Source organism: Genypterus blacodes, unplaced genomic scaffold (genome assembly GCF_046128005.1).
Source record: "Genypterus blacodes isolate CSIRO-AG114 ecotype Tasmania unplaced genomic scaffold, CSIRO-AGI_Gbla_v1 ptg000133l_1, whole genome shotgun sequence".
NCBI lineage: Eukaryota > Metazoa > Chordata > Actinopteri > Ophidiiformes > Ophidiidae > Genypterus > Genypterus blacodes.
The window spans coordinates 38,385-59,531 of record NW_027466935.1 but is presented as its reverse complement, the minus strand read 5'-3'; the positions used below and the strand labels follow the sequence as shown (position 1 = coordinate 59,531).

At 47.9% G+C, this 21,147-nt stretch overlaps 1 protein-coding gene across 1 annotated transcript in view; it reads left to right on the top strand.

Annotated features, from left to right (window-relative positions):
• ctif (CBP80/20-dependent translation initiation factor) overlaps nt 1–18,002 on the top strand; it is a 38,860-nt gene extending 20,858 nt beyond the window's left edge. The window contains exons 9-13 of the mRNA XM_076163996.1: nt 5,752–6,361; nt 7,228–7,527; nt 9,678–9,833; nt 14,544–14,597; nt 15,678–18,002. Coding sequence (XP_076020111.1) covers nt 5,752–6,361; nt 7,228–7,527; nt 9,678–9,833; nt 14,544–14,597; nt 15,678–15,899 — 1,342 coding nt within the window. The 3' untranslated portion in view covers nt 15,900–18,002. The remainder of the gene's footprint in view (nt 1–5,751; nt 6,362–7,227; nt 7,528–9,677; nt 9,834–14,543; nt 14,598–15,677) is intronic.
• The last annotated feature ends 3,145 nt before the right edge of the window (nt 18,003–21,147 follow it).

Sequence of the window (21,147 nt, the reverse complement as noted above, 5' to 3'; positions counted from 1 at the left end):
TGCTCACAAGCACTCCATAGTTTCTTTAGTGTTCCGCTTTACATTTGTGTGTGTGGTTAATGGATGTGTGTCAGCGAGATTTAGAATACTGACTCATGTTATACGGTCCTTTTTATATGATTATAGTTATTATTGTTGCTGCCATTAAGTGCCGTAGTCATGCTGCAGCTAAAATGACCATTTGTGGGGGTGGAGCTGAACATTGCACACTTACAGAGTCTTTAACAATTCAGTCATTTTCATAGAAAGTGAGCCCATGCAGACCGGAGGGGAAGGCTTCGTCTTGTTTCAAGAACAAAGCCAAGAATGCCCTGGTGTAATTAGTACAAGCACAGTAAAAAGAAAAGAAAGAAAAAAAGGAAAAGACGCTGCGTAGTCTGTGGGCTTAATGAAGGAGAACAAGATTCCTAAAATCTCTTTGTGTTATTTTTACACCCAGGGTAATCGCACATTTCTTCAAAATATCTTATTTGTTCAAGGAAGAACTCTGACGAGAGAATTGACGAGACACAGTTTGTATACCAAATAATTGAGAAACTCGCCTCTAAGGAAATCAAACAATTTTGATGGTGGACTTGTAAGAACCAAGGTTGGTTAGTCACTTCCTCTTGTTTCACAGTAAGATAAGGCCTCTGCAAAGTTCTTTTAACCTCATTCAGGGTCTCCATCGCCTGAAAAGAGGCTCGACACGGGCCGACCAGATGTCTCGCGCCGCACGCAGAGCCGGAGAGAGCAGGACGCGGCTGGGGGTGGAGAATATGAAGGGAGAGAGGAAGCGGAGGATAAGATGAAGGGGATCAATTTAACCCCGGGAGCAGAGGAAAGACTGGAAAAGAGGACGGAAGCTGCGACCGACAATGCAAAGATCAGTCTTCAAGCGATTTCTCTAGAAATTGTGGCTTTTGTATAGCAGACATCACCTAAATGAATAGAAAGAGTGAGGGGAGACTTGGGTTGTCTTCATCATCCGCGTCAGTCGCCTTTATCTGACGTGGGCTCTGTATTATTGTGCGGTTTAGCAGTGTTTTGTACAGAACAATACTAATTATCTGGGTTGTTGTCGTGTGACAGGTGAGCAAAAATCGGAAATCTGAAAACAAAATGTGTTTTCAGCTGTGTTTGTCTTTGCAGGACATCCAAAAATGATGTCAATATATTGGCAGAAGTTGACTGTCGCAGCATTTTGTGTGTGAAGAGGTATTGCACAACTGGAATCTTGTCAAATGCCAAAGAAAAATAAGCCCCACGGCTGCTCATTACTTTAATACTGACACAAATATCAAACATGCTATTGATTTTCTTTTTACATAAAGTACACAACCACAAGCCTGTGGCAATAATCTGTCATTGTTGTGAAGAAAAAGAGTGTTTCTACGCCTTAGTTTTACGTGTGATTTATCAACACAGCTGGATAAAGAGTCAACTGCTCAGCACATTGGAAGCAAATGTTGAAATATGATGCGTAACACAGATTGAAGATGGAGTGAAGGCATACGCAGTTATAGCTCATGTGGCTCTGAAGCGACTGGACCTTCAAGCTGCGTTCTCACATATGCATTAGTATTCGGTAGATCACAAGAAAGAGAAATGGAGGGAGAGCAGGATTGAGCCAATGAAAAGTGTGGGCTGACTGTGGCAGGAAAGAAAAGAAAGGGGAGGCAGTGCATGTGTTTCTAGTTTGGAAGGCACGTCAAGCAGGGCTGAAATTAGTTGTGATTTACCGGAATGCGCCGCTTACTGCTTTCTTCTCCGCAGCGAACAGGCTCCCTCTTTATCCCTTGTTGCTCTTTCAAAAGATCTTGTTCATTACCGAGCCGTTTTTTGTTCAGTCAGACTGCTGTTTTGTCTCTCGCCAGAGTTGCGTGGAGGTTAATGCATGTGGCCGCATCGATACTTTCTACAAAATCACTTACAGCACTACGCGTCTCCATCAAATTAGCATTCTAAAGCGTTTTTAAGAACAGCGTAGCCCTGAACCCCGGTGGAAGTTGTGAATGAAGGGGTCTGGTCTGACGGTGGGCTTACATGACCCCCCTGTTTACCCTACTTATGCAATTTCTTCACCATTGATGGGGCTGTTCAGTTACCATTCCTGGTGAGCAGGTGTGTGGGGCATTATCTGATTCTTGAGAGTTCCATAGATTCTTCTAGATTCTAGACTTTTCTCCTATTTTCTGTACCAGGAGGACATAAGCGAGTTCAGAGCGACAGGTAGAATAATCCCGGCTATAGTCAGCAGAGAGTCAAAGTGGTGATATCAGGATGGAACACATGCAGCACACCTCTCTGTGATGAACACGCCCTAAACACATGCAAGGTCATGAGATGCTCACAGACTTCCTGTGAGTAGAGCAGCGTAACTTCCTTGGCGTTTTGTTCCATGTCTTTTGTTTGTTCGCTCGGCTCTTGGCTGCTTTCTCTCTGCAACTCCTTTGAATCTTCCGCTTTTCTGCTTGTATTTTCTAACCACTATGACTCTTTAAGTTATTGACCGCCCTTGCCACTTGATGCATATAAAACGTGTATGGAAACACGTACGGAGGCAGTGGAAAGATTTTTTCATAAGCTATGTTAAGCACAAGAGCAAATACGTCTGTCAAAACAGCCTCTCCACTGTCCATATAATGGGCATGTTGTGGCTCTAGTGAAACACGGTCGAGCGTTATTGACGGGCTGCCCGGCGAGCTCCGGGCTTCTCCTCTCGTGGGCCGATCGATCTGCGTAACGGGTCAGCCGTTCATCCAAAGGGGCCCACACGGTCTCTGTCCACATACATCATCTATCGCAGAAGCGGGGATCAGTGGCCGGTGTCCTTAACTCCAGACATTCCAGCCAGAGGAGTCATAGGGATTTTGAAGGTAGACTCTAAAATACCCTTGGTGTCTCATCAGGCTGAGTGTAGGAGTATGAAGAGGCAGAAGAAGATGCTGAATTTTTAAGTGTTGAAATTAAATGTTAGTAATAGGTTCATGAATGCAGAGACTGGTGGGATGAAGTGCGACTTTGGGTTAGCCAGACGGGGACTCGGCAGGACAACATCAAACACAAAGCCAAGGTCATGATTATACAATGACTTCATTCATCTGTCAATCTGTAAAGCGCTGGCTGACGTCCCTCTGGTTCCAGGGGACAGCGGCAGCGGCAAACCTCACAACGCTCGGTACGTTTACATGCGCTTTACAATGCTCCCAGCGATGACAGGACATTGCATCATCGGTGTCATTATGTCTTTACATGATGATCTGAATAAAGGACAGGCATGTAAACGTCTTCTTCTTCTTCTTCTTCTTCTTCTTCTTCTTCTTCTTCTTCTTCTTCTTCCTCACTGCAGTGTTTGAGATTGATCCGCCTATAAGATTGACAACATATCCTCCACACGCTCATGTAGTTTAGGTCAGCGATCCACGAGGAGTAAGCAGTTGGTCCTCAACTTTGTAGCATTCAGTCAGCACTCATGAACCTCATTCATAAAAGTCTTCCAGTCGTTTGTCAATGTGAAGCAGCAGTCGTTCAGTCGGCATTAGCCATCGCACTGATAACGCCGTTTCAAATGATTAGTGTTGATTTTTGAATTCATTAGACGCCTCATTTACACGTACATATGCGTGGGTGGTGATTGTCAGAGTAAACGTTTGTACCACAATGCTTTACCAGGCTTCAGGTGGCATTTCCATGACATAAATAAATAGTTTTCGTTGGACTAGATGCTCCGTCACGCTCGACAAGCAATTCCTAAGGAACAAGATACGGTGAGATGATATTTCATCAGAGGCCTCATCATTTATGGTTAATGTAGACATGGCGCTGGCAGTAATGTGACTGATGGATGGTCACTCCAGGCAACACTCAAGCTACCGCAGCGCTCGCAATCGTTAAATATGATTAACATTTTATTACTGTCTCACTTTCGCCTCTCTGCATTACCAGTATATCAGGGGAATAGCTTATTAGAGCACAGCCTAAACTAACAGCTAAAGAACAAATTAATCATCGCGTGTGTGTGTGTGTGTGTGTGTGTGCGTGTGTTATGCAGGGTAGTCTCCAGTATGCTGTGTATGTAATGACCAAACCCAGCGTCACACTCATCTTTCAGACAGCGACGATAACTGGGCCAGTCTCCCTGTCTGTCCATCCACTTGTCCCTGAGAGAAAATGTCTCCGTCCTCGTCCCCGTCCTCGCCGCTCACACTCCTACGACGGGATCAAGCACCACAAAGAATTCACTCATCTTTATTTGATGTCTTGTCTGATTCTGTCAGCAGTATTTTTGCCTGTGTTTGTTAACTGTCCAGACAGATGAGATCCCTGAAACAGAAGAGGCAGCGAGTTTTGTCTTTCCAACCTTTCATGAATTCAAACTTTTGAATAGCATGACTTATGTGACTGGCCTTTGCTTAAGCATATGTTGGCTTTCAATCAGATGCAATGGAAAAAAGAATGTTCAAGGTTCTTCTTACTTGGATAGCGTAGGAGAAGAATTGAAGGAGAAGTTTGCAAACTACATTTGGAGTGGATGGTGTCAAACTTTCTTCTTTTACAAGGTAAACAAGGTTGAATTGCTTTTGTTCCGTAACCTTAATATCTGGCTCCATTCATTCATTGGTCATGTTTTGTTCAGAAAAATTTAAAAATTTTAATCAAATTGAAAAAGAAGGCTTTTTGAAGACTGTGGAAACCCACAGCCCAGCCTGAGCCCAGAATGGATCGACTCACAAAGAAAGTTATTCTGCTGGGAAAGGAAAAAATAGTTAATGGCATTTAGTTCAATAGTTTATTCATTTCCCTCAAGGCTTAAAAGCTAGGTTTTGCTTTTATTAATTGTTCACTCTTTCCACTGTATTTTCATCGAAGACAAAAATTACTTTCTCGTCGACCAATTGAGGAGCGGGAGAGAGCTGCAGAAATGTCCCGTTTAAATATCGACTTCACCGAGATGCCTATAACTATACGCTGCAATCAAGACATCTGCTTTGTGTTTGGTGGGGAAAGGGAGTGCATCGTTGGTGTTTTGGTGTTTCATTCACTAAACTAAACAAGCAAGATGACCGTTGTGTTTTTGTCCTCTACTACTGCAATTGGAATTCGTTTTGTCGCAAGGAGAGAAGAGGAACGATTGACACAAAATACAATGAATAGATCTTGAATCAATGTTGAGTCTCCTTCTACCCGATGCTCGGCCGGGTTATTAACATGGAGAAACAGGCCGAGATGTCTGATTTGGGAAAATTATAAACGGTGGCACATTTTCTAGTCGGTGTGAGAAGAAGTCCTTGCGGAGTTGAAAGTGTCCGAAAAAGAGGATAATTAACCGTTTCTTGTATTTTTCTCTGTTTACAAGCTGAGGCAGATGATAGGTTGCCTTCTCAATGCCGGAGTGACTAATCCCATAGACCATATGTCAGTGTTTCTTCAAGCCCAAAGCCAGTGCAGCACATGAACAGAGCTATGCAGGACAGGACACACTGTGCGTCCATATGTAAGCAGTCATTGGGCTTTTGAGTTGCTTAAAGATAGTGTTAGAAGAGGAGAGGTGACCTAACATGAGAGCAGCAGTGTTTAATAAGTCAAATCAAACATTTAATGGAGTACTAAACACCAGAGAGATGAGGACTAATGCAACTAAGCAACTAGCTTGCGTTTTGAGGAGGTGGGGAATGACGTTAGTGTGACAGAGAGTTGGTCAGAGCAAAGGGAGATGCTACGCCACTGCAACAACAGCATGAGGTTGACTGCAACCTGCTCTAATTTCAGGAGGCAGCAGCGGACACAGGGTGGAGGAGGCGGAGGAGGCGGCGGCGGCGGCGGCAGTGGAGGAGGCAAGAACACATCTCAGCAGCTACAGGAGTCACCACAACACCAGAGGGATCAAACCCAACAGCAGTCGTCGAACCAACAGCAGAATTCAACAGAACTGGGCGATAACAGAAACAATGGTAGCGGCCGGCCACCTCGGCAGTATCAAGTAGTGCAACGCCACGGCGCCGCCCCGCACCACGGTTACAGCCAGAACCGGCGATGGCACCCCAATCAGAAAGGGCCGGGTCACGGACAGATAACCCACACGGGTGACAGAGTACCACCTCTGAGGACAACCAAAGACAAAGATACTGAGAATGTAAGACTGGTGGAGGAGTGGAGCAGACCACCGCAGGAGCCTAGAGACTGCAGCAGTAAGAGTTCCAATGAATCACCCAAATCTGGGTCGACGCCCACTAAAAATGCTTTTTCAGATCCCAGCGCTAATCAGGACTCGTCCAGCCCACCAGGAAGTGGGCAGGCGAGCGAGGGCCAGTGCGAGCGGCCCAAAATCAGCTTGCTGCAGTCGTCAAAGGAGCGGCTGAGAAGGAGACTAAAGGACAAGGTAGAGGAAAGCCGCTTACCGCCTGTCAGTCAGCATTAAAGTGTGTACGTGTACATGGAACCATTAAGTCTTACAATTACAATACTCTATCTTTAATATATAGACATCCAGGCATACGCTGGCTTATCTTACACCAACTTTTCCATTAGTCCTTCCCTGACTTGTATATTTAGCATCCAGATCACGCCAAGTTGACTTGGTAAGGAGACGAGCACACGTACACACACTGAGGAGGTGAACCAGCTAAAGCAGCATTCAATCGCAGTGTTTGACTTTTTCCCTCTGTGCACTCAACTACTAAGCTCTCATTTCGTCATTCTACGGACAATTTCATAAGATTGTTTTTATTATACAACTAATTTAAGCAAAGTAGTAATAGCCACAATTTCCACAGTTATGCAACTACAACATGGCCTCCTGCTGCCTTTGTCCTGTCATAACGTTCTTTGGGCCGTCTGGCTGGTTGACATGCTGTAACGTGCACAGGCAGACCGCTGGACCAAAATAAGTCTCCGCCGTATTGGTCACAGCGCACAAAGCATTGATTTGGGTTGATGTGGTATTGATTGTGTCATGTCATACAGCCGTGTTGTGAGTGGGTGTTTGATCTCCAAGGTTTGACCCGATGCACACAGAAAACAAAGTGTCATTGGTTATGAAGATACGGAACATAAGTGGAAAGAAATCAGGGTGAATATGGATTTCAACTCCACACCAGCAGCAGGTTGTCAGTGTGTGGGTCTGTGTGTTTCACTCAGGAGTTTTTGTTCCATATAAAGGTTCAGAGGGTCGAATCAAACCATCGGTGCGTTTCCATACTGCATCCTCACGACTAACGCCCCGTCCTCTCCCTCTACTGCTTTCAGGAGGAGGCCAGCATGGAGGCGCCTGGCTCGGGCTCGCAGAACATGGACCGGCTAGTGGACCTCCTCAACAGCATGAGGAGCAACAGCGCGGGCGTGGAGCAGCAGCTGGCCTCCTTCATGGAGGAGGCCCAGTGCTCGGCGAGGTCCGAGGAAGCCCTGGCTCAGGTGGTCAGCACCATCTACGCCACGGCCGTGTCGGACCGGAGCTTCGCCGCCACGGCCGCAAAGCTCTGCAACAAAATGGCCATGTTCATGGTGGAAGGGACCAAGTTCAGGTCCCTGCTTCTCAACATGCTGCAGGTGAGGACGGAAATAGTGAAGCGTGCACCCGTACAGGCGCTTTGGTTAGGGTGCTGAGGCGACGCCTTTATGTAACCTGGAGAATAACGACGGCTTCTCTCATCTCAATCAGCAGCATCATTACATTCTGATGTTTCTTATCCAAATTGAAGGGGTCTAAATCTTTGGCCTGAAGGTGATTCCATTCCATTCCAGTCATTCCAGTCAAATTCCACTACAAATCTAATTTGAATCAAGTAATGCAACAATAATTCTTGGGCAAATGTACAAATAGGACTATAGAAAGTCAATCTTACATCATTTGCCAGGTAGGAAAAATGCAGCATGACAGTCTTTGAGTAGGTTTTAAGGAGGAATATACTTTGAGGAGGTTTATTTATATATATTAGTATATTATTTTAAAGTAGTACATTGTTGGTGGTTTTAACATTTCAGACTGCTGTTGAATCAGCGCCTTTTAAATATCGATCTTTTCTTTAAATAGCTCATTTCTGTGGGAAAGCAGGAAGCTTTCAGGTGGAGGCTGGCCATGTGTGTGATGTTGTAAATGTCAGTGGGCAAAAATCATCAAGACCCCCCCTCAGAGAGAGAGAGAGAGAGAGAGAGAGAGAGAGGGGCCTATCCCCTCACCCTTCACCCTCCATACCTTCATTTAAATGTATATGTATAGTTTCAGTTCTGTGCTGTCAGCCGTAGTGCCGTTTCAGTGCCTCTATCCTCCTCTTCCTCCTCCCTCGTGAGCTCTCTGTTCCCGTGCTCACCCATCTTATTGCCTCCCTTCACCCAGAACGACACGGGCCAGTTCCTTCACCACGACTCCCGGCTCCCTTCCCCTCTCTAACCGCTCCTCCCTTTCCCTCTTCCTCGCTCCCTCGTTCTGGCCTGAAAGGCAGGCGACCTCACCGGAGCGACAGGCCATCTTGACACACACACACACACGCACGTACACGCACACACACACCAGACTCGCTCGTCTTCAGATGACAATCCAGGGCTAAATGTCATCCCACCTGCTGCCTCGCTATGCCTCCCTCCTTCCTCCTCCCGTCTCCTCCTCCTCATGCTGATTTCCTGCTCTTTTCCTTCGCTATCTTTAATGGTATCCCCTCCTTAACGCTTCACTTTCAGATGAAACACTGAGACAAAGCACCTTTCCAGTCCCCCCCCCCCCCCCCCCCCCCTCGCCTCAGCAGTGGTCAATCTCGCCTTAATCCCCCCCCCTTCTCCTTCCCTCGCAGTCTGGTCCTCCTGTTCCCAGTCTTCCTTTCATTCCGTCTTTCCCAGCCAGCACGGACCCCCTCCTCGCCTTTGACATTTGGGCTTCATCCCTTTTAAAACATTTTAAATGTCATAAGTGGGCTCACAGAGGCGGTCATTAAGGATGTTCCGTGTTGTTCCGTGTTGTTCCGTGTTGCTTCCAGGCCCCTGCTCCCTCAATATGGGGGCAATTAGTCTGCGACCTCTCTGCTTATTAAAAGGGAGGCATCAGGGGGGGTTTGTTTTGCCTTTGATTGAACGTAACCAGCCTCTTATGTGTGAAGAATGTTTTTACGCGAGGCGAGAAAATGATTTGGTCTTTTGTTTCCTCCCCTCACGCTCGTCTTCCTCTACCCGAGCTCGTCAACATTCTTTAATTAGGGTTTATTTGTTTTCGGGGACGCGTGTTTGTGGCTGTATTTTCCACACGTGAACAGGAGTCTATCTGCAAAAACAACAAAAAAAACAAGCAGAACAGATAACAGAGTTCTTCTTCTCACACCTTTACAAGTGCACATTAATGCGTTAACCCATATTAACCCCCGGCTCTTTACGGGCCACTAAATTAACATATTTTCTACCTCTTGCAGATGAAATAGATTTGCCGAGTTGTTGAAATGTGTTTTTCCAACTCTTTCTTTGGCTTTGAAGTACCTGGAGTCAGAAGGTTAATGCGCGCCACCTACAAAAAAAAAACCCCTCAGAGAGTGAACATAGATGTTAATGGTGATTAATGCTGCCGCCACCGCCGCTGATGAATTTACGAAACACTTCACAACACGCACCCGCCCACCGCCGTCTACTTTTAACTCGCATTACACAGATTCACAAAAGCTCTCTGCCCTCCTGCCAAAAGCAATTTATAACCCGACTTGTTGTCTCCCTCCCCGCAGAGGGACTTCTCCCGTCGCGAGGCGCTCCAGCAGTCAGACGTGGAGCGGTGGTTGGGCTTCATCACCTTCCTGTGCGAGGTGTTCGGCACCATGAGGAGCAGCGCCGGCGAGCCGTTCAGGGTGCTGGTGTGTCCCATCTACACCTGCCTGAGAGAGGTCAGGAATTCCAGTTCCAACACACACACACACACAGACACACACAGAGACACACACTCCTACATGTTTTGCTGCAGATAAATCTGTAATCAGGAGAGGAATTGATCTCGGCTCGCCCGCGGCGCCCTGTCTGCTTTCGATCAATTCCATCCGCCGAAACCAGTTTCCTGTTTTGGGGGCCAGACTGAGTCTAGACTGCAGACACCACACACGGCTCGGTTAGCGCCGCAGACAGACAGACAGACAGACACACAGACACACAGACAGACACGCTGTGCAAGTTCCAGTAAAAGACGCGACCCCAGGTTCAGTTCCCATCTGCCGTCTTGCGCAGACTCCCCTTCTGTCGCCATGGAAACCACTTAGGGTAGCCGCAGCAGACGTGCCGCGACAGAGAAGTGGTTTGCAACGGAGGGGATTTCGAAAGGGGAAGCGAGCCGGGGGAGGGGAGGGGTTGAGGTAAGCGGGCCGGCGGACACGGCACGGGGCCGGGGGGATGGGCGTTGCACGCGGCGTGGACAGGTGGAGGAGAGGACGCGGTGGGAGAGTGGGATGGAATTTTGGGAGAGAAACCGATTTCACGCAGGGGCTTTGAGCGGGCAGTGGGGGGGAGGGGGCGAGGGGGGAGTAATGATAGGGTTGCGGCGCAGCAGGTAGTGTTACTCTCCATACCCACACCTCTGCCAGTTTGGCACTCACCACACATTCCCAGAGTCTCTTTGACAAAACACACAATCACACACAGACACAGACACACACACACACACACACACACACACAGAGCGCTAACAATCACATGCCACCCCACACCCTGTCTGAGTGTATCCTCAGCGCATTATCTCAGCTTGTTAAAAGGCTTCACAACACGAACAAGGGCGTGGACGTGAAATCTAACCACAGAAATACACACACACACGCGCACACACACACACGCAGCAGCAGCAGTGCAGCGTCAACCGCTTCTGAATGCTGCCTGATCAATGGAAGTAGATGTAGGTGAAAGGTCAAAATAGAGGTGTAATTGCACGCCGGCACCCCCGTGTGTGTGTGTGTGTGTGTGTGTGTGTGTGTGTGTGTGTGTGTGTGTGTGTGTGTGTGTGTGTGTGTGTGTGTGTGTGTGTGTGTGTGTGTGTGTGTGTGTGTGTGTGTGTGTGTGTGTGTGTGTGTGTGTGTGCGTGCGTGCGTGCGCGTGCGTGGCTGCATGTCCATGTGCTTGTTCGACAACATGGTATTTCCCCGAGCCTTTGTTCTGGATTTTGATCTGCCGTTCTGTCCGTCTTGTCTCAACACGTAGCTGCCGGGTTCTACTCATGAGCTATGCCGTAATATGTGTGTGTGTGTGTGTGTGCGCACACCGCCGCGGCTGCCTTCTGAAGTCGTAGCCTGCAGAACAGGATTAGATAACAACCCAAGGTGTGTTAGGAAGTGTGTCTGTCTGCGAACGACAGCTGTGTGTGGAGTCGGCAGATTAACGAGCACCAATCTTTTCCATTCTTGTCTGAACCGAAAAACTTAAGTGTCGCCTCGCATGTTTATTTGACTTTGCCTCCTTGTTTCAGTTTGTTTCTATGGTTACTTAGCTCAGTCAGAAACATAAAATTTAAACAGTGATTGAGAGAAAACTAAAAGCGTGTGTAATAAATGGTTGTAACACACACACACACACACCCTCTGGACAGCTGCAGGCCAGTATCTCTCTGCATTATGTAAGGAGCCGGCGGTGAAAGGGCTGAATTACCAACTGCTCCAGCAAAGATTCAATAATATATATAACAAGCATCGGACCACTTAAAATACAGAAACATCATCACACACGCGTCTCAAAGCTGGGAAAGCTCACTCAGGCCAGAAGCATCTATACCGATGACATCTGAGGTCATTTATCTCGCCTGCGGAAATATAAAACACTTGTTTTAGCTGTAAGTGCCTCCGTATCATTTTAAAAACGACAACTGTACCTTCAATGTGCACACGGGCCTCAAAGGGTTAAAGCTGTCGATTCATATTCAGTGCAAAATTCCCATTGTAACACAATTGATTAAGTTGAAGTGGTTAAACTAAATTGTGAAGCACTTTCCTGTTTGTTTTGATCTCATAAGTAACTTCTAAGCTGTTCTGCTCTTACAGTATATGCAGCTTTGCTAACGCGCTGGAAGTAAAGGTTATTGTTAGCCGACGGTAGATTGCCGATGCCGAGCATGCTGTTGCTATGCAACTGTGGGCAACACAAATGAAGTTGAAATTGTCCTCTCAACTCTGAGCATTCCAGACAAAACACGTTTTCTTCTGCATGTCGCCGCCACAGCGTGTTTGTTTGCTTTTCTTTAAACCTGCAGCGTGAACGCAAGTCAGAGAAAGTCTAAGAAGCTAATTAAAAACGTCTCTCTTTCTTTCTTTCTTTCTTTCTTTCTTTCTTTCTTTCTGTTGCATTTGTTGATTTATTTATTAGGCGGCACCACTGCGTTTTATGTTTCTTGCTCAGGCTTCTTTCAGATGAACCTATGTACATGTGTGTGTGTGGACTCGCGTGTTGCAAGCTTTGTTTCATGATGATGTAACCGACCACAGATCCAGCTCGGCCCCTTCCAGCTTCAGCATTAAGAGCGCGTGAACCGGCCCGGCGGTCGACGGCGTGGACTTCAGAACGTAAGACAGGCGGGGGGAGCAAGTGAGCTCAGAGGGGGAAGAAGTCGAGCTCTATGCCACGGTTTCTAAAGCGAAGGACAGATGAGCGTACTGCAGATTGGACCGTTTTTGAAACGCGCCGAGCAAAACTTCACCCCCGGCTCCCCAGGGAACTCATTACGAGCTAATCCTGTTTGTCGCTCGGCTCTGTTTCTCAGGGAGTGACGAGGCTTCAGTAACGTTACCACATCAAACAGCCACACTGTCACCACGCCCGGCCGAGCGCGCCGAGGGGCTGACGTCTGCGCCTGCGCCCGGCTAGATAACTGGAATAATATTAAGAGTTACAGCCTCTATTTCACGCACAACTGAGGAGTTTCTTTTGCGGAGTTTTTCCTTATTTTTGTAAACCCAGTCAGACTTCATTTGGCAGGTATGACAGCATGGAACCTGCTCTCCAGTCATCTCACACTAGTTGGGATTCATCAGTTGGCTGGAGATCTGATTCATCCTGCTGCTTCCACTCTGCTGGCAAGGCCTGCTCACTGTCTACATAATTGGGTGTGTGTGTGTGTGTCTGTCTGTCTGTGTCTGTGTGTGTGTGTGTGTGTGTGTGTGTGTGTGAGAGAGAGCACCACCACCTCACCATGCCACTTAAATACAATCCTTTGATTAATTTGCTTCTTTCCTCTCCTACCTGCAGCTTTTGTAATCAAAGCAGGACTTTGGACTTGTGTGGAGTGAAATTGTTCCTCTCCGCTCCGACCTGACGCTGCCTTTCTCTCTTTTTTTCATTCATATCGGAGCAAAATTAAATGCAATAAAAAATGTCTAGACAAATGGATGCAAGACGCAGAAGCACTTGAATGAATTGAAAACCATAAACAATGCGAGGACGCTTCTAATGTAGAGCAGCAATCTGCAACTACGAGAGAAGTGTGTCTGTTTCCAACACACATCTTTGTTAACCTATAGCCGCGGGGGTGTGTGTGTGTGTGTGTGTCCTTGGGTTTCTGAATAATAAATGAGCGCAGGTGGATTTTTATAGAATTATAGATGAAATCAGGTTTGGGTTCTTTAGAGCAGGAAGCTCTGGTCAGCTGGTGATGACTTCAGTCGGTGTGTTTACGTCCCGACTGACTCTGGTCTTCATCACAAATCACTCCACTAAAAATAAAGTAAACATACTGGTTTACTTATTTATTTATGACATCAGTTACGTCCCCGCCGCCCCGCATTGGCGCCACGTTTTTTTGTTTTTTTTGTGTAGCAGAGTGTAGCGAGTCTGGGCGTCTACGGTTTAATTAGACGTTGCTTTAGAAAACGCCGTCCCTCCTCTCCGCCCTGCTGCTTCCTCTCCCACCCTCCTCCTCCTCCTCCTCCTCCTCACCTTCAGCTGTAATCAAAGCGGCCACTTTGGAAAGGGGAATCTGCTCCAACCTGATGCTCCAACCTCAAACACGGGTGTCTCTCTCCCTCTCTTTGTGCCTCCCATTGTGCCCACCACACACTCACACACACACACACACACACACACACACACACACACACCCACCCACCCCCCTGCCGGGCTCTGGTTGAAAGTGCCAGTTGTATGCCCATCTGTCCGTGGGGCCAGCCTTGGGGAAAAGCCAACCGGCATGTTTGCCAACTCAACTGTTTGGTTTTGGATGCGTTCCTGTGTGTACGCGTGTGTGTGCATGTGGCCGCATGCATAAAGCGGGGGCCTTCATTTGCCGCGATTAGCGCGCCTGCCAGCCCTGAAAGCCCATTCTGTTGTCTTCGCAAGACTTAAAATGTAGGAAAATATTGACAAAGCGGATTAGTTTCCCTCCCCCTTTTCTCTTTGCGTGCGATGATTAGAACACACAAACACTTGCATGTGCCTAATCTGCTCACACAGCCGCGACCAAACGCATACCTGGGAAATCTCCCGTGAGGTCTTTTCCTCCATGATTTCCTCGCCGTGTCACCGAGTTTGTTTTTGTGGCATTATTACATTTCGTTCAGCTCTGATCCGTGTTCCTGTTTGCTTTCTCATCGTGTCGTCTAACTAACTGTGTCTTTCTTTTTTATCTCTTTTAGCTGTTAGAGTCCACAGATATCAAGGAAGACGCAGTCATCTGCTGCTCAATGGAGGTACACACACACACACACACACACACACACACACACACAGGTCAGGAGGTGGTACACACTCATATGACCCAAAGAACAAAATTAAATGCGATAAAACGTCTTAACAAATGTATGCAATAAGCAGATCCACTGAATTTATTGAAAACCATAAACCACAAGGACAAGGAGTTGTAATCTTTTAACTGTAGCTTCTGTATGTTTGTCTGGAGCACACACACGCACGCACGCACGCACACACACACACACACACACTCACACACCGACATGCGTTTGTTAATCTATAGCCGCATGGTTTGTGTCCTTGAGTTTATGAATATTAGATGAGTGCAGGTGGATTTATATAGAATTATAGATTAAAGACGAGAGCAGGAAGCTCTCCATGACCACAGTCGGTATACACACACACACACACACACACACACTCACAGACACACACAGTACTTTTTGTTGAGCCAAAAACTCAGTAAGTCACACATTTGGTTGGAATTTGGGTTTTGGGTGGAATTAATAGGCTTTAGTCATGGTTGGTCATTGGTGAGAGGAAGAACGCCAGGTGAGCAAAGATATGACCCCAAACTTCACACCAGAGCTGCTAGATTGTTTACATGGTTGAGCAAATTGCCCCAAATTTCCCAACACTCAGAACGACAATGTCAATTTTCATCTGATGGTGTTTATAGAAGTCTAATCAATCAAAGTATTAAGGTGCCCTGTAATGTACGGAGTTTGTGAGTGACAGCACAGAGAAGTGAGAGAAGTGAGCTCAGCCTGGCAAACCCCAGATGCACACAGCCATAACACAGCAACACTGACTGATCAACACACACACACACACACACACACACACACACACACACACACACACACACACACACACACAGCTCCATGGCCAGAGGGTGTGTGAGCCTCTGCTGTCTGTCTGTCTGTCTGTGTCCACAGTAACGAGGTGCCAGACGTTGTGTTTCGCTCTCAGTAAGGGGAACACACACTTTCACATGTCTGTAGCACAGACGGAGTGATACACTCTCTCTCTCTCTCTCTCTCTCTCTCTCTCTCTCCCCTCTCTCTGTCCCTCATCAGCTGCAGAGCACGGGGCACTTGCTGGAGGAGCAGCTTCCTGAGATGATGACGGAGCTGCTCGCAGCCGCCAGGGACAAGATGCTGTGTCCGGCCGAGTCCCAGCTGACGCGCTCGCTGCTCATGGAGGTCATCGAGCTGCACGCACACCGCTGGAGCCCCCTGGAGGCTCTCACCACCCAATACTACAACCGCACCATCCAGAAGCTCACCACCACTGCCTAGGTGCCTGCCCTCAGCAAGGAGAGGAGACTGACCCCTGACCCCCCACCATCCCATAATGTCTAACCCCCCCCCCCTCCAGCACAGCAATCCACTACATGTGTCAACCATAACCACTTCAAAACTCACACTGTTGCTCTCTCATCGTCACGGCGACTCAAACGGATCTTATGTGTATTGGTGTTGTTGGTTCTTCCTTCACGCTCTCACCTCTGCGCTCACCGCCCCCCCGAGAAATAAATACCAAACGTCCAGACGGCTTTAGAGGAACATCTCCCCCTCTAACTTCACCTCCTGCTCCCAACCTGAGCTCAGGTCATCAACATCAAGTCTGCGTTGGGCTCAAGGTTCCATTGTTGTTGCATGATAGTGTAGTGAAGGAACCGATGAACTGATAGAAACAAACGCAGGCTTGATGTTCAACCAGCGGCTTCCTGAGTTTGCGTTCAAAAAGCTCCAAACAAATACAAGTTAGTCGTGCAAAAGTCAATGCCATTTGTAGAAATTAGGCCAAACACCCCCCCACCCAACCCCAGGACCAGCCAGGAGCTACGCCACGTTAGCATTACACCCTCAGCTTTCACACTACATGCGGCCTTTTCTTCACACTGCGTCCATTTGCCACAGACCTGATAAGAACGAGCCGCCGGGTGGCCAGAGGCGGCGTGCTCGGCCACGCTGACGGGCCCCGGACCACGCTGTGGGGGATAAAGGAGGGGACAGACGAGAGCGAGGGGGTCACGCAGGGTCATACGGGGAGAGAGGGCAGCAGGCAGCACGTCCACAGGGAATAGAGAGATCCTTTACCCAAAGATGAATGGAGGAGGAGGAGGGGGGAGGGGGGGTCAGGGTAGGCCGTGTCAGTCTTTCCATTGTGTTCATTCACCCACTCACTATTCCTCCCCGTTCCTCTCTCCCCCTGCCCCCCTCCTCCTCTGTCTCTCCATCAGCCCCTAGGGCCTGTGTGCTTGATAAAAGAGGCAGCAGACACGGTGCTGTCTGTCTGGGGTTGTCTGCCTCGCCAGGGCCAGGGACCGGGGGTCAAAGGGCCTCGCCGTGGGGGCCGCGCTCCACGGCTACACCCCCCCCCCCAACTCCCACAGCTCCTCCCCGCCTTTGTCTACCGCCCCCTCCCCACCCCTCAAATCCCCCCCCACCGTCCTCCAGCCCTCCCTCCCTCCCTTCCTCCCCCCTCCAGCAGGAAGCCTTTTCTGCGGGGATGAGACAGCGGGCCTGCTGGGCTGGGCTGGGCTGGGCTGGGCTGGGCTGGGGGATAAGGATCAGGCTGGATGGAGCAGGGGCGGCAGATGGCTGCTTGAGCCCTTGCGAGACAGCGACCCCCGCCCCCCATCCCCACCCTACCCGCCAGCTCCACTACACCCTGGCTGACGTAGCAGAGGGAAGGGGGGGGAGACCCGGGGGGGTAAAGCAGGGTGGGGGGTCGTGGGGTCAGCTGCAGCCGAATAGGAAAAGCATTCAAACCCTATATTCCTGATCATTCCTGGTTCTGTCCCGTTCGGGGGGGAAAGCGTCTCCTCTCCTCTGTGGAGCTGCGCATGTTTATGCTTTACCTGCAACGTTCATATTATTTTTTTAATCATGTATTTTTATTATTATCATTATTATGGTCTTCTTTTTGAAGTCTTGTTTTTATGAGAATAAAGGACGGGTGAGATAGAGCAGTAGGCCTTATTGCACAGGTTTGTTTTGGTCGGCGCTCGTGGGTTCATGGGTGGCAGGAGGGAAGCGATGGAGTACCGTGTGGCGGCGGGCGGGCGTGTGTGTGTGTGTAGGATGTTTTGAAAGGACTAGTGGCCTTGTCAACTATTCCATTTTTATAGGAGCTTGTTTTGTCGGGGAGCGTGCAGAGACTGAGGCAGCAGAGGGCACGGCCAAGACACAAACACACAAGACAGCAACTGGCATCGTTCTGTCGCCGAGACAAACACTTGAGGCGAGAGAGAGAGGGAGTGAGGACGGAGAGAAAAGAAGAAGAAGAAGAAAAGAGCATGACACCAAGCCAAGGGACGGGTCTTTACATTCTGTTCTGCTCCAGCCATTCTTTGCAGTGGACATTTTGCAAGTGTTTAAAATCGACTGTATTTGCTTTGTTTATGAAAAGAGGAAGAAGAAGAAGAGAAAAAAACGAAACCTATTAACCCGTGTATTTGAAGACGACGACGAAAAGAGAAGAGACGTGTAATCGTATGACCTCATTAGCTAGTCACGTGACCCTTATTCTAGCTGGCCTGCTTACTTTTTGTACTATGATGTTGACGTACCAAGCCAATCATGTACCATTTGTAAATGGGCTCTATATATCTATAATCCAGCGTTCAGTATATTTACAAGTATTTAACAGTGAAGAGTTGTAGGAGGGGCATAGTGCAACAGAGATTTGGTTTTTAAACGAGGCAGAGTCTCTTTGTGTGGTCAGGGTTCCGTCTCTCCATGCATTGCTGTCAGGAATTTATGTTAAATTGCTTGGGAGTAGTCACACACACACACACACACACACACACACACGCATATATGCATTTACATACACATAGTTGACCATTGAATCTCTGTGGGCAGTTAAATGTGTTTTTGATATCATTTTCTGTGTCTTGCATCAAGAATAATGTTCCTGTGCGGTAGAAGCACGGATGACTTAGACGAGTCGGGGGGGTGTGTGACGGGAGCTTCCGTCCCCCCTCTCTTGAGTGTGTGTGTCTGCCCAAGATCACATGTGTTTTGATCCTGTTTTGTCTTTTGTCGTCTTTTTATTTTATTCCTTGGTTTTCTTATTTAAATTATGTTCAGCTCATTTATTGACACATATATGATCTGACCTTCCGGTGGGTTTTGTTTTGGAGGCACCTGACACACACACTGATGCCTGGCTTGCTGGCAAAGTGTGCAAGTGTGCTATGAGTTTTGTTTTTTTTTAGGTTATTAAAAAGGAAAAGAAAAATCTGCCCAGTGTCATTATGCAAAGAGCCGCTCACTATCATAGGAGCAGGGGGAAGGTGGGGGATCACCGCCCCCACCCTGCCCTCCCCGCGTGCCCTTAGACCCCTCCACACGGGTCACATGACTCTATCCACCATTGAACGCGACGCACCTTCATTTGCATATTCACATGAATATTGGAACGCAGCCGGCGCACAGGTGAGCCGCAGGTCTGCTGGAGTGGAACGACTGAGCTCGGGTTTGTCTCGTTTTTCTAAGCGATTGGAAAATAAACTAACAGGAAAAAAAAGATGTGACGGAGCGACTGTGGTGTGTGTTTCTTTTTCTTTGTGTGTGTTCGCTCGCTATCAGAGTCACGCACGGGTTCAAAGACGCACTACACACACACACACACACACACACTAACATCTCACTCAGCTGCACACGGCTTCACATCATCAGACCACACAGAGTTTGAAGTTTGTGTGTGTGTGTGTGTGTCTGTGTGTGTGTGTGTGAGGCTGCTGCAGGACGTCCTTGTCGAGTGTTTTGCCTTTCGGTTTGCCCTGACACATGCCTGGGGCTGCTCGACTGTGGTCACCCCCGACGGGAGCCTTCAGGCCCGGGGTTGCTTCCCCACTGAGCGCTGCCTTTGTGAACCTTGTGCCTGGAACCAAGAACGTCCTTCAGCACTCGTCGACATCAATCAGCACTCCCTGCACGCGTGTGTCTGTGTGTGTGCAAATGTTTTCATATTACATCTGTGTGAGTCGAATCAAATCAATGCCGTGAACACTGAACGACTTCTTACTCTCATCGCTGCGTCCTTGACAATGATGAATTAACCTCAATGGTTTTGTTTATTTAACAATCGCGCCGCACAAATGTGCTGCTTTTCTTCCACAGTACAAGCAGAACATTGTGAACAGGAATAAAAGGAAAAAGGACACAAAGTAAGGCCATTCTCCAGATAAAAGCAGTGTAAAATAATAAACTTATTCTGCTGCTGTAGTGGGAAATGAACAAATGGTGAGAAAGATGAATAACCAGAGGAGAACATGAGAACTGAAGTCGTTACATAAATTCAGATATGGTGGGAGGAAGAGAGGAACGGGCAGCAAGGAGATGGTGGAAAGACGCATGATATGTCATTTATCCTTTGTGCAGTGGAAGTGGTAGCCATGGGATACCACCCGGGACGGCTGTGTAATCAGCCGGAGCCCGAAGGCCTCGGGACGCTTCAAAGGAGAAGGGTCACAGAGGGAGAGATACAGGCAAACACTTTCACTTCTCTCCTCTATGAGCTGCTGCACAAATCTGAGCTCCATCTGCATCTTGATACAGCAGGTTATTACATGCATGACCAACAAGGGAAAACTCACACAATATTCTACATTTTTACACCTAAAAAAAAATCCTAAAATCCATAAACTAGATTACCTAGCAGGATTTGAAATTTGCCAATTCCTCTATCCACTATCAGACTTACACCAGACAAAGTTGGCCGGCTGTCACAACCAAGAACACACATAAAGCACTGACACACACTCTCCATTGTACACAATAGATCAGCAGGCCTTGAGGAGAGAATGTCACACACCTCAGAGTTTGTCAACCTTCACGGTTTGACTGCTTTATGCTTTGTGAAGAACCTGCATCGTCTTTGGTCCGGGGGGGTTTAGAAGGCCAAATATGGTGCGAGACAAAGTGGACTTCACACACAAAAGCATCCCCAGATGTTTTCATACGCTGCTTAGAGTGTTGCTATGGCAGAAATCAATACATGTGGGCTGTGGTGAGGTTTTTAACTCGCACCCTTGACCCTTCCATCACTGCTCTGGGGTCCACGCTCCTCTGAAGAAGAACGGATTTGAGCTCAGCTAAATATGCAGCTCTCGTATATAGATTCTTTGCATTTACTTAGTATGGAAATGATCTTATTACTTACACACACACACACACACACACACATATATTCACGGAGAGAGAGTTTTCTCACAACCATTTCGGAAAAGTCAAGCCTGATCTCATCCACAGCGGAAACTGGAAAGCTGTATTTCTGCTTCCTGGACTGGCAGTGGGGGGAAATGATGTCATGACCTGCTGACTTCCTGAATGAACTGTTTCAGTGGCTCTGTAGGTGGGGGGACCTGCTGAGTCAGTTAATCAACCATTTATGGGTTTCTTCTGTACGACAGTGGAGACCAGAACGGAGCCAGAACTTCATCTATAGAGAAACATTGGACTTGAGAATGAGATGTTTAAGAATTCCTAACCAGCACTCCTGTTCTGTTATGGAGGCCCGACAACCCAACAT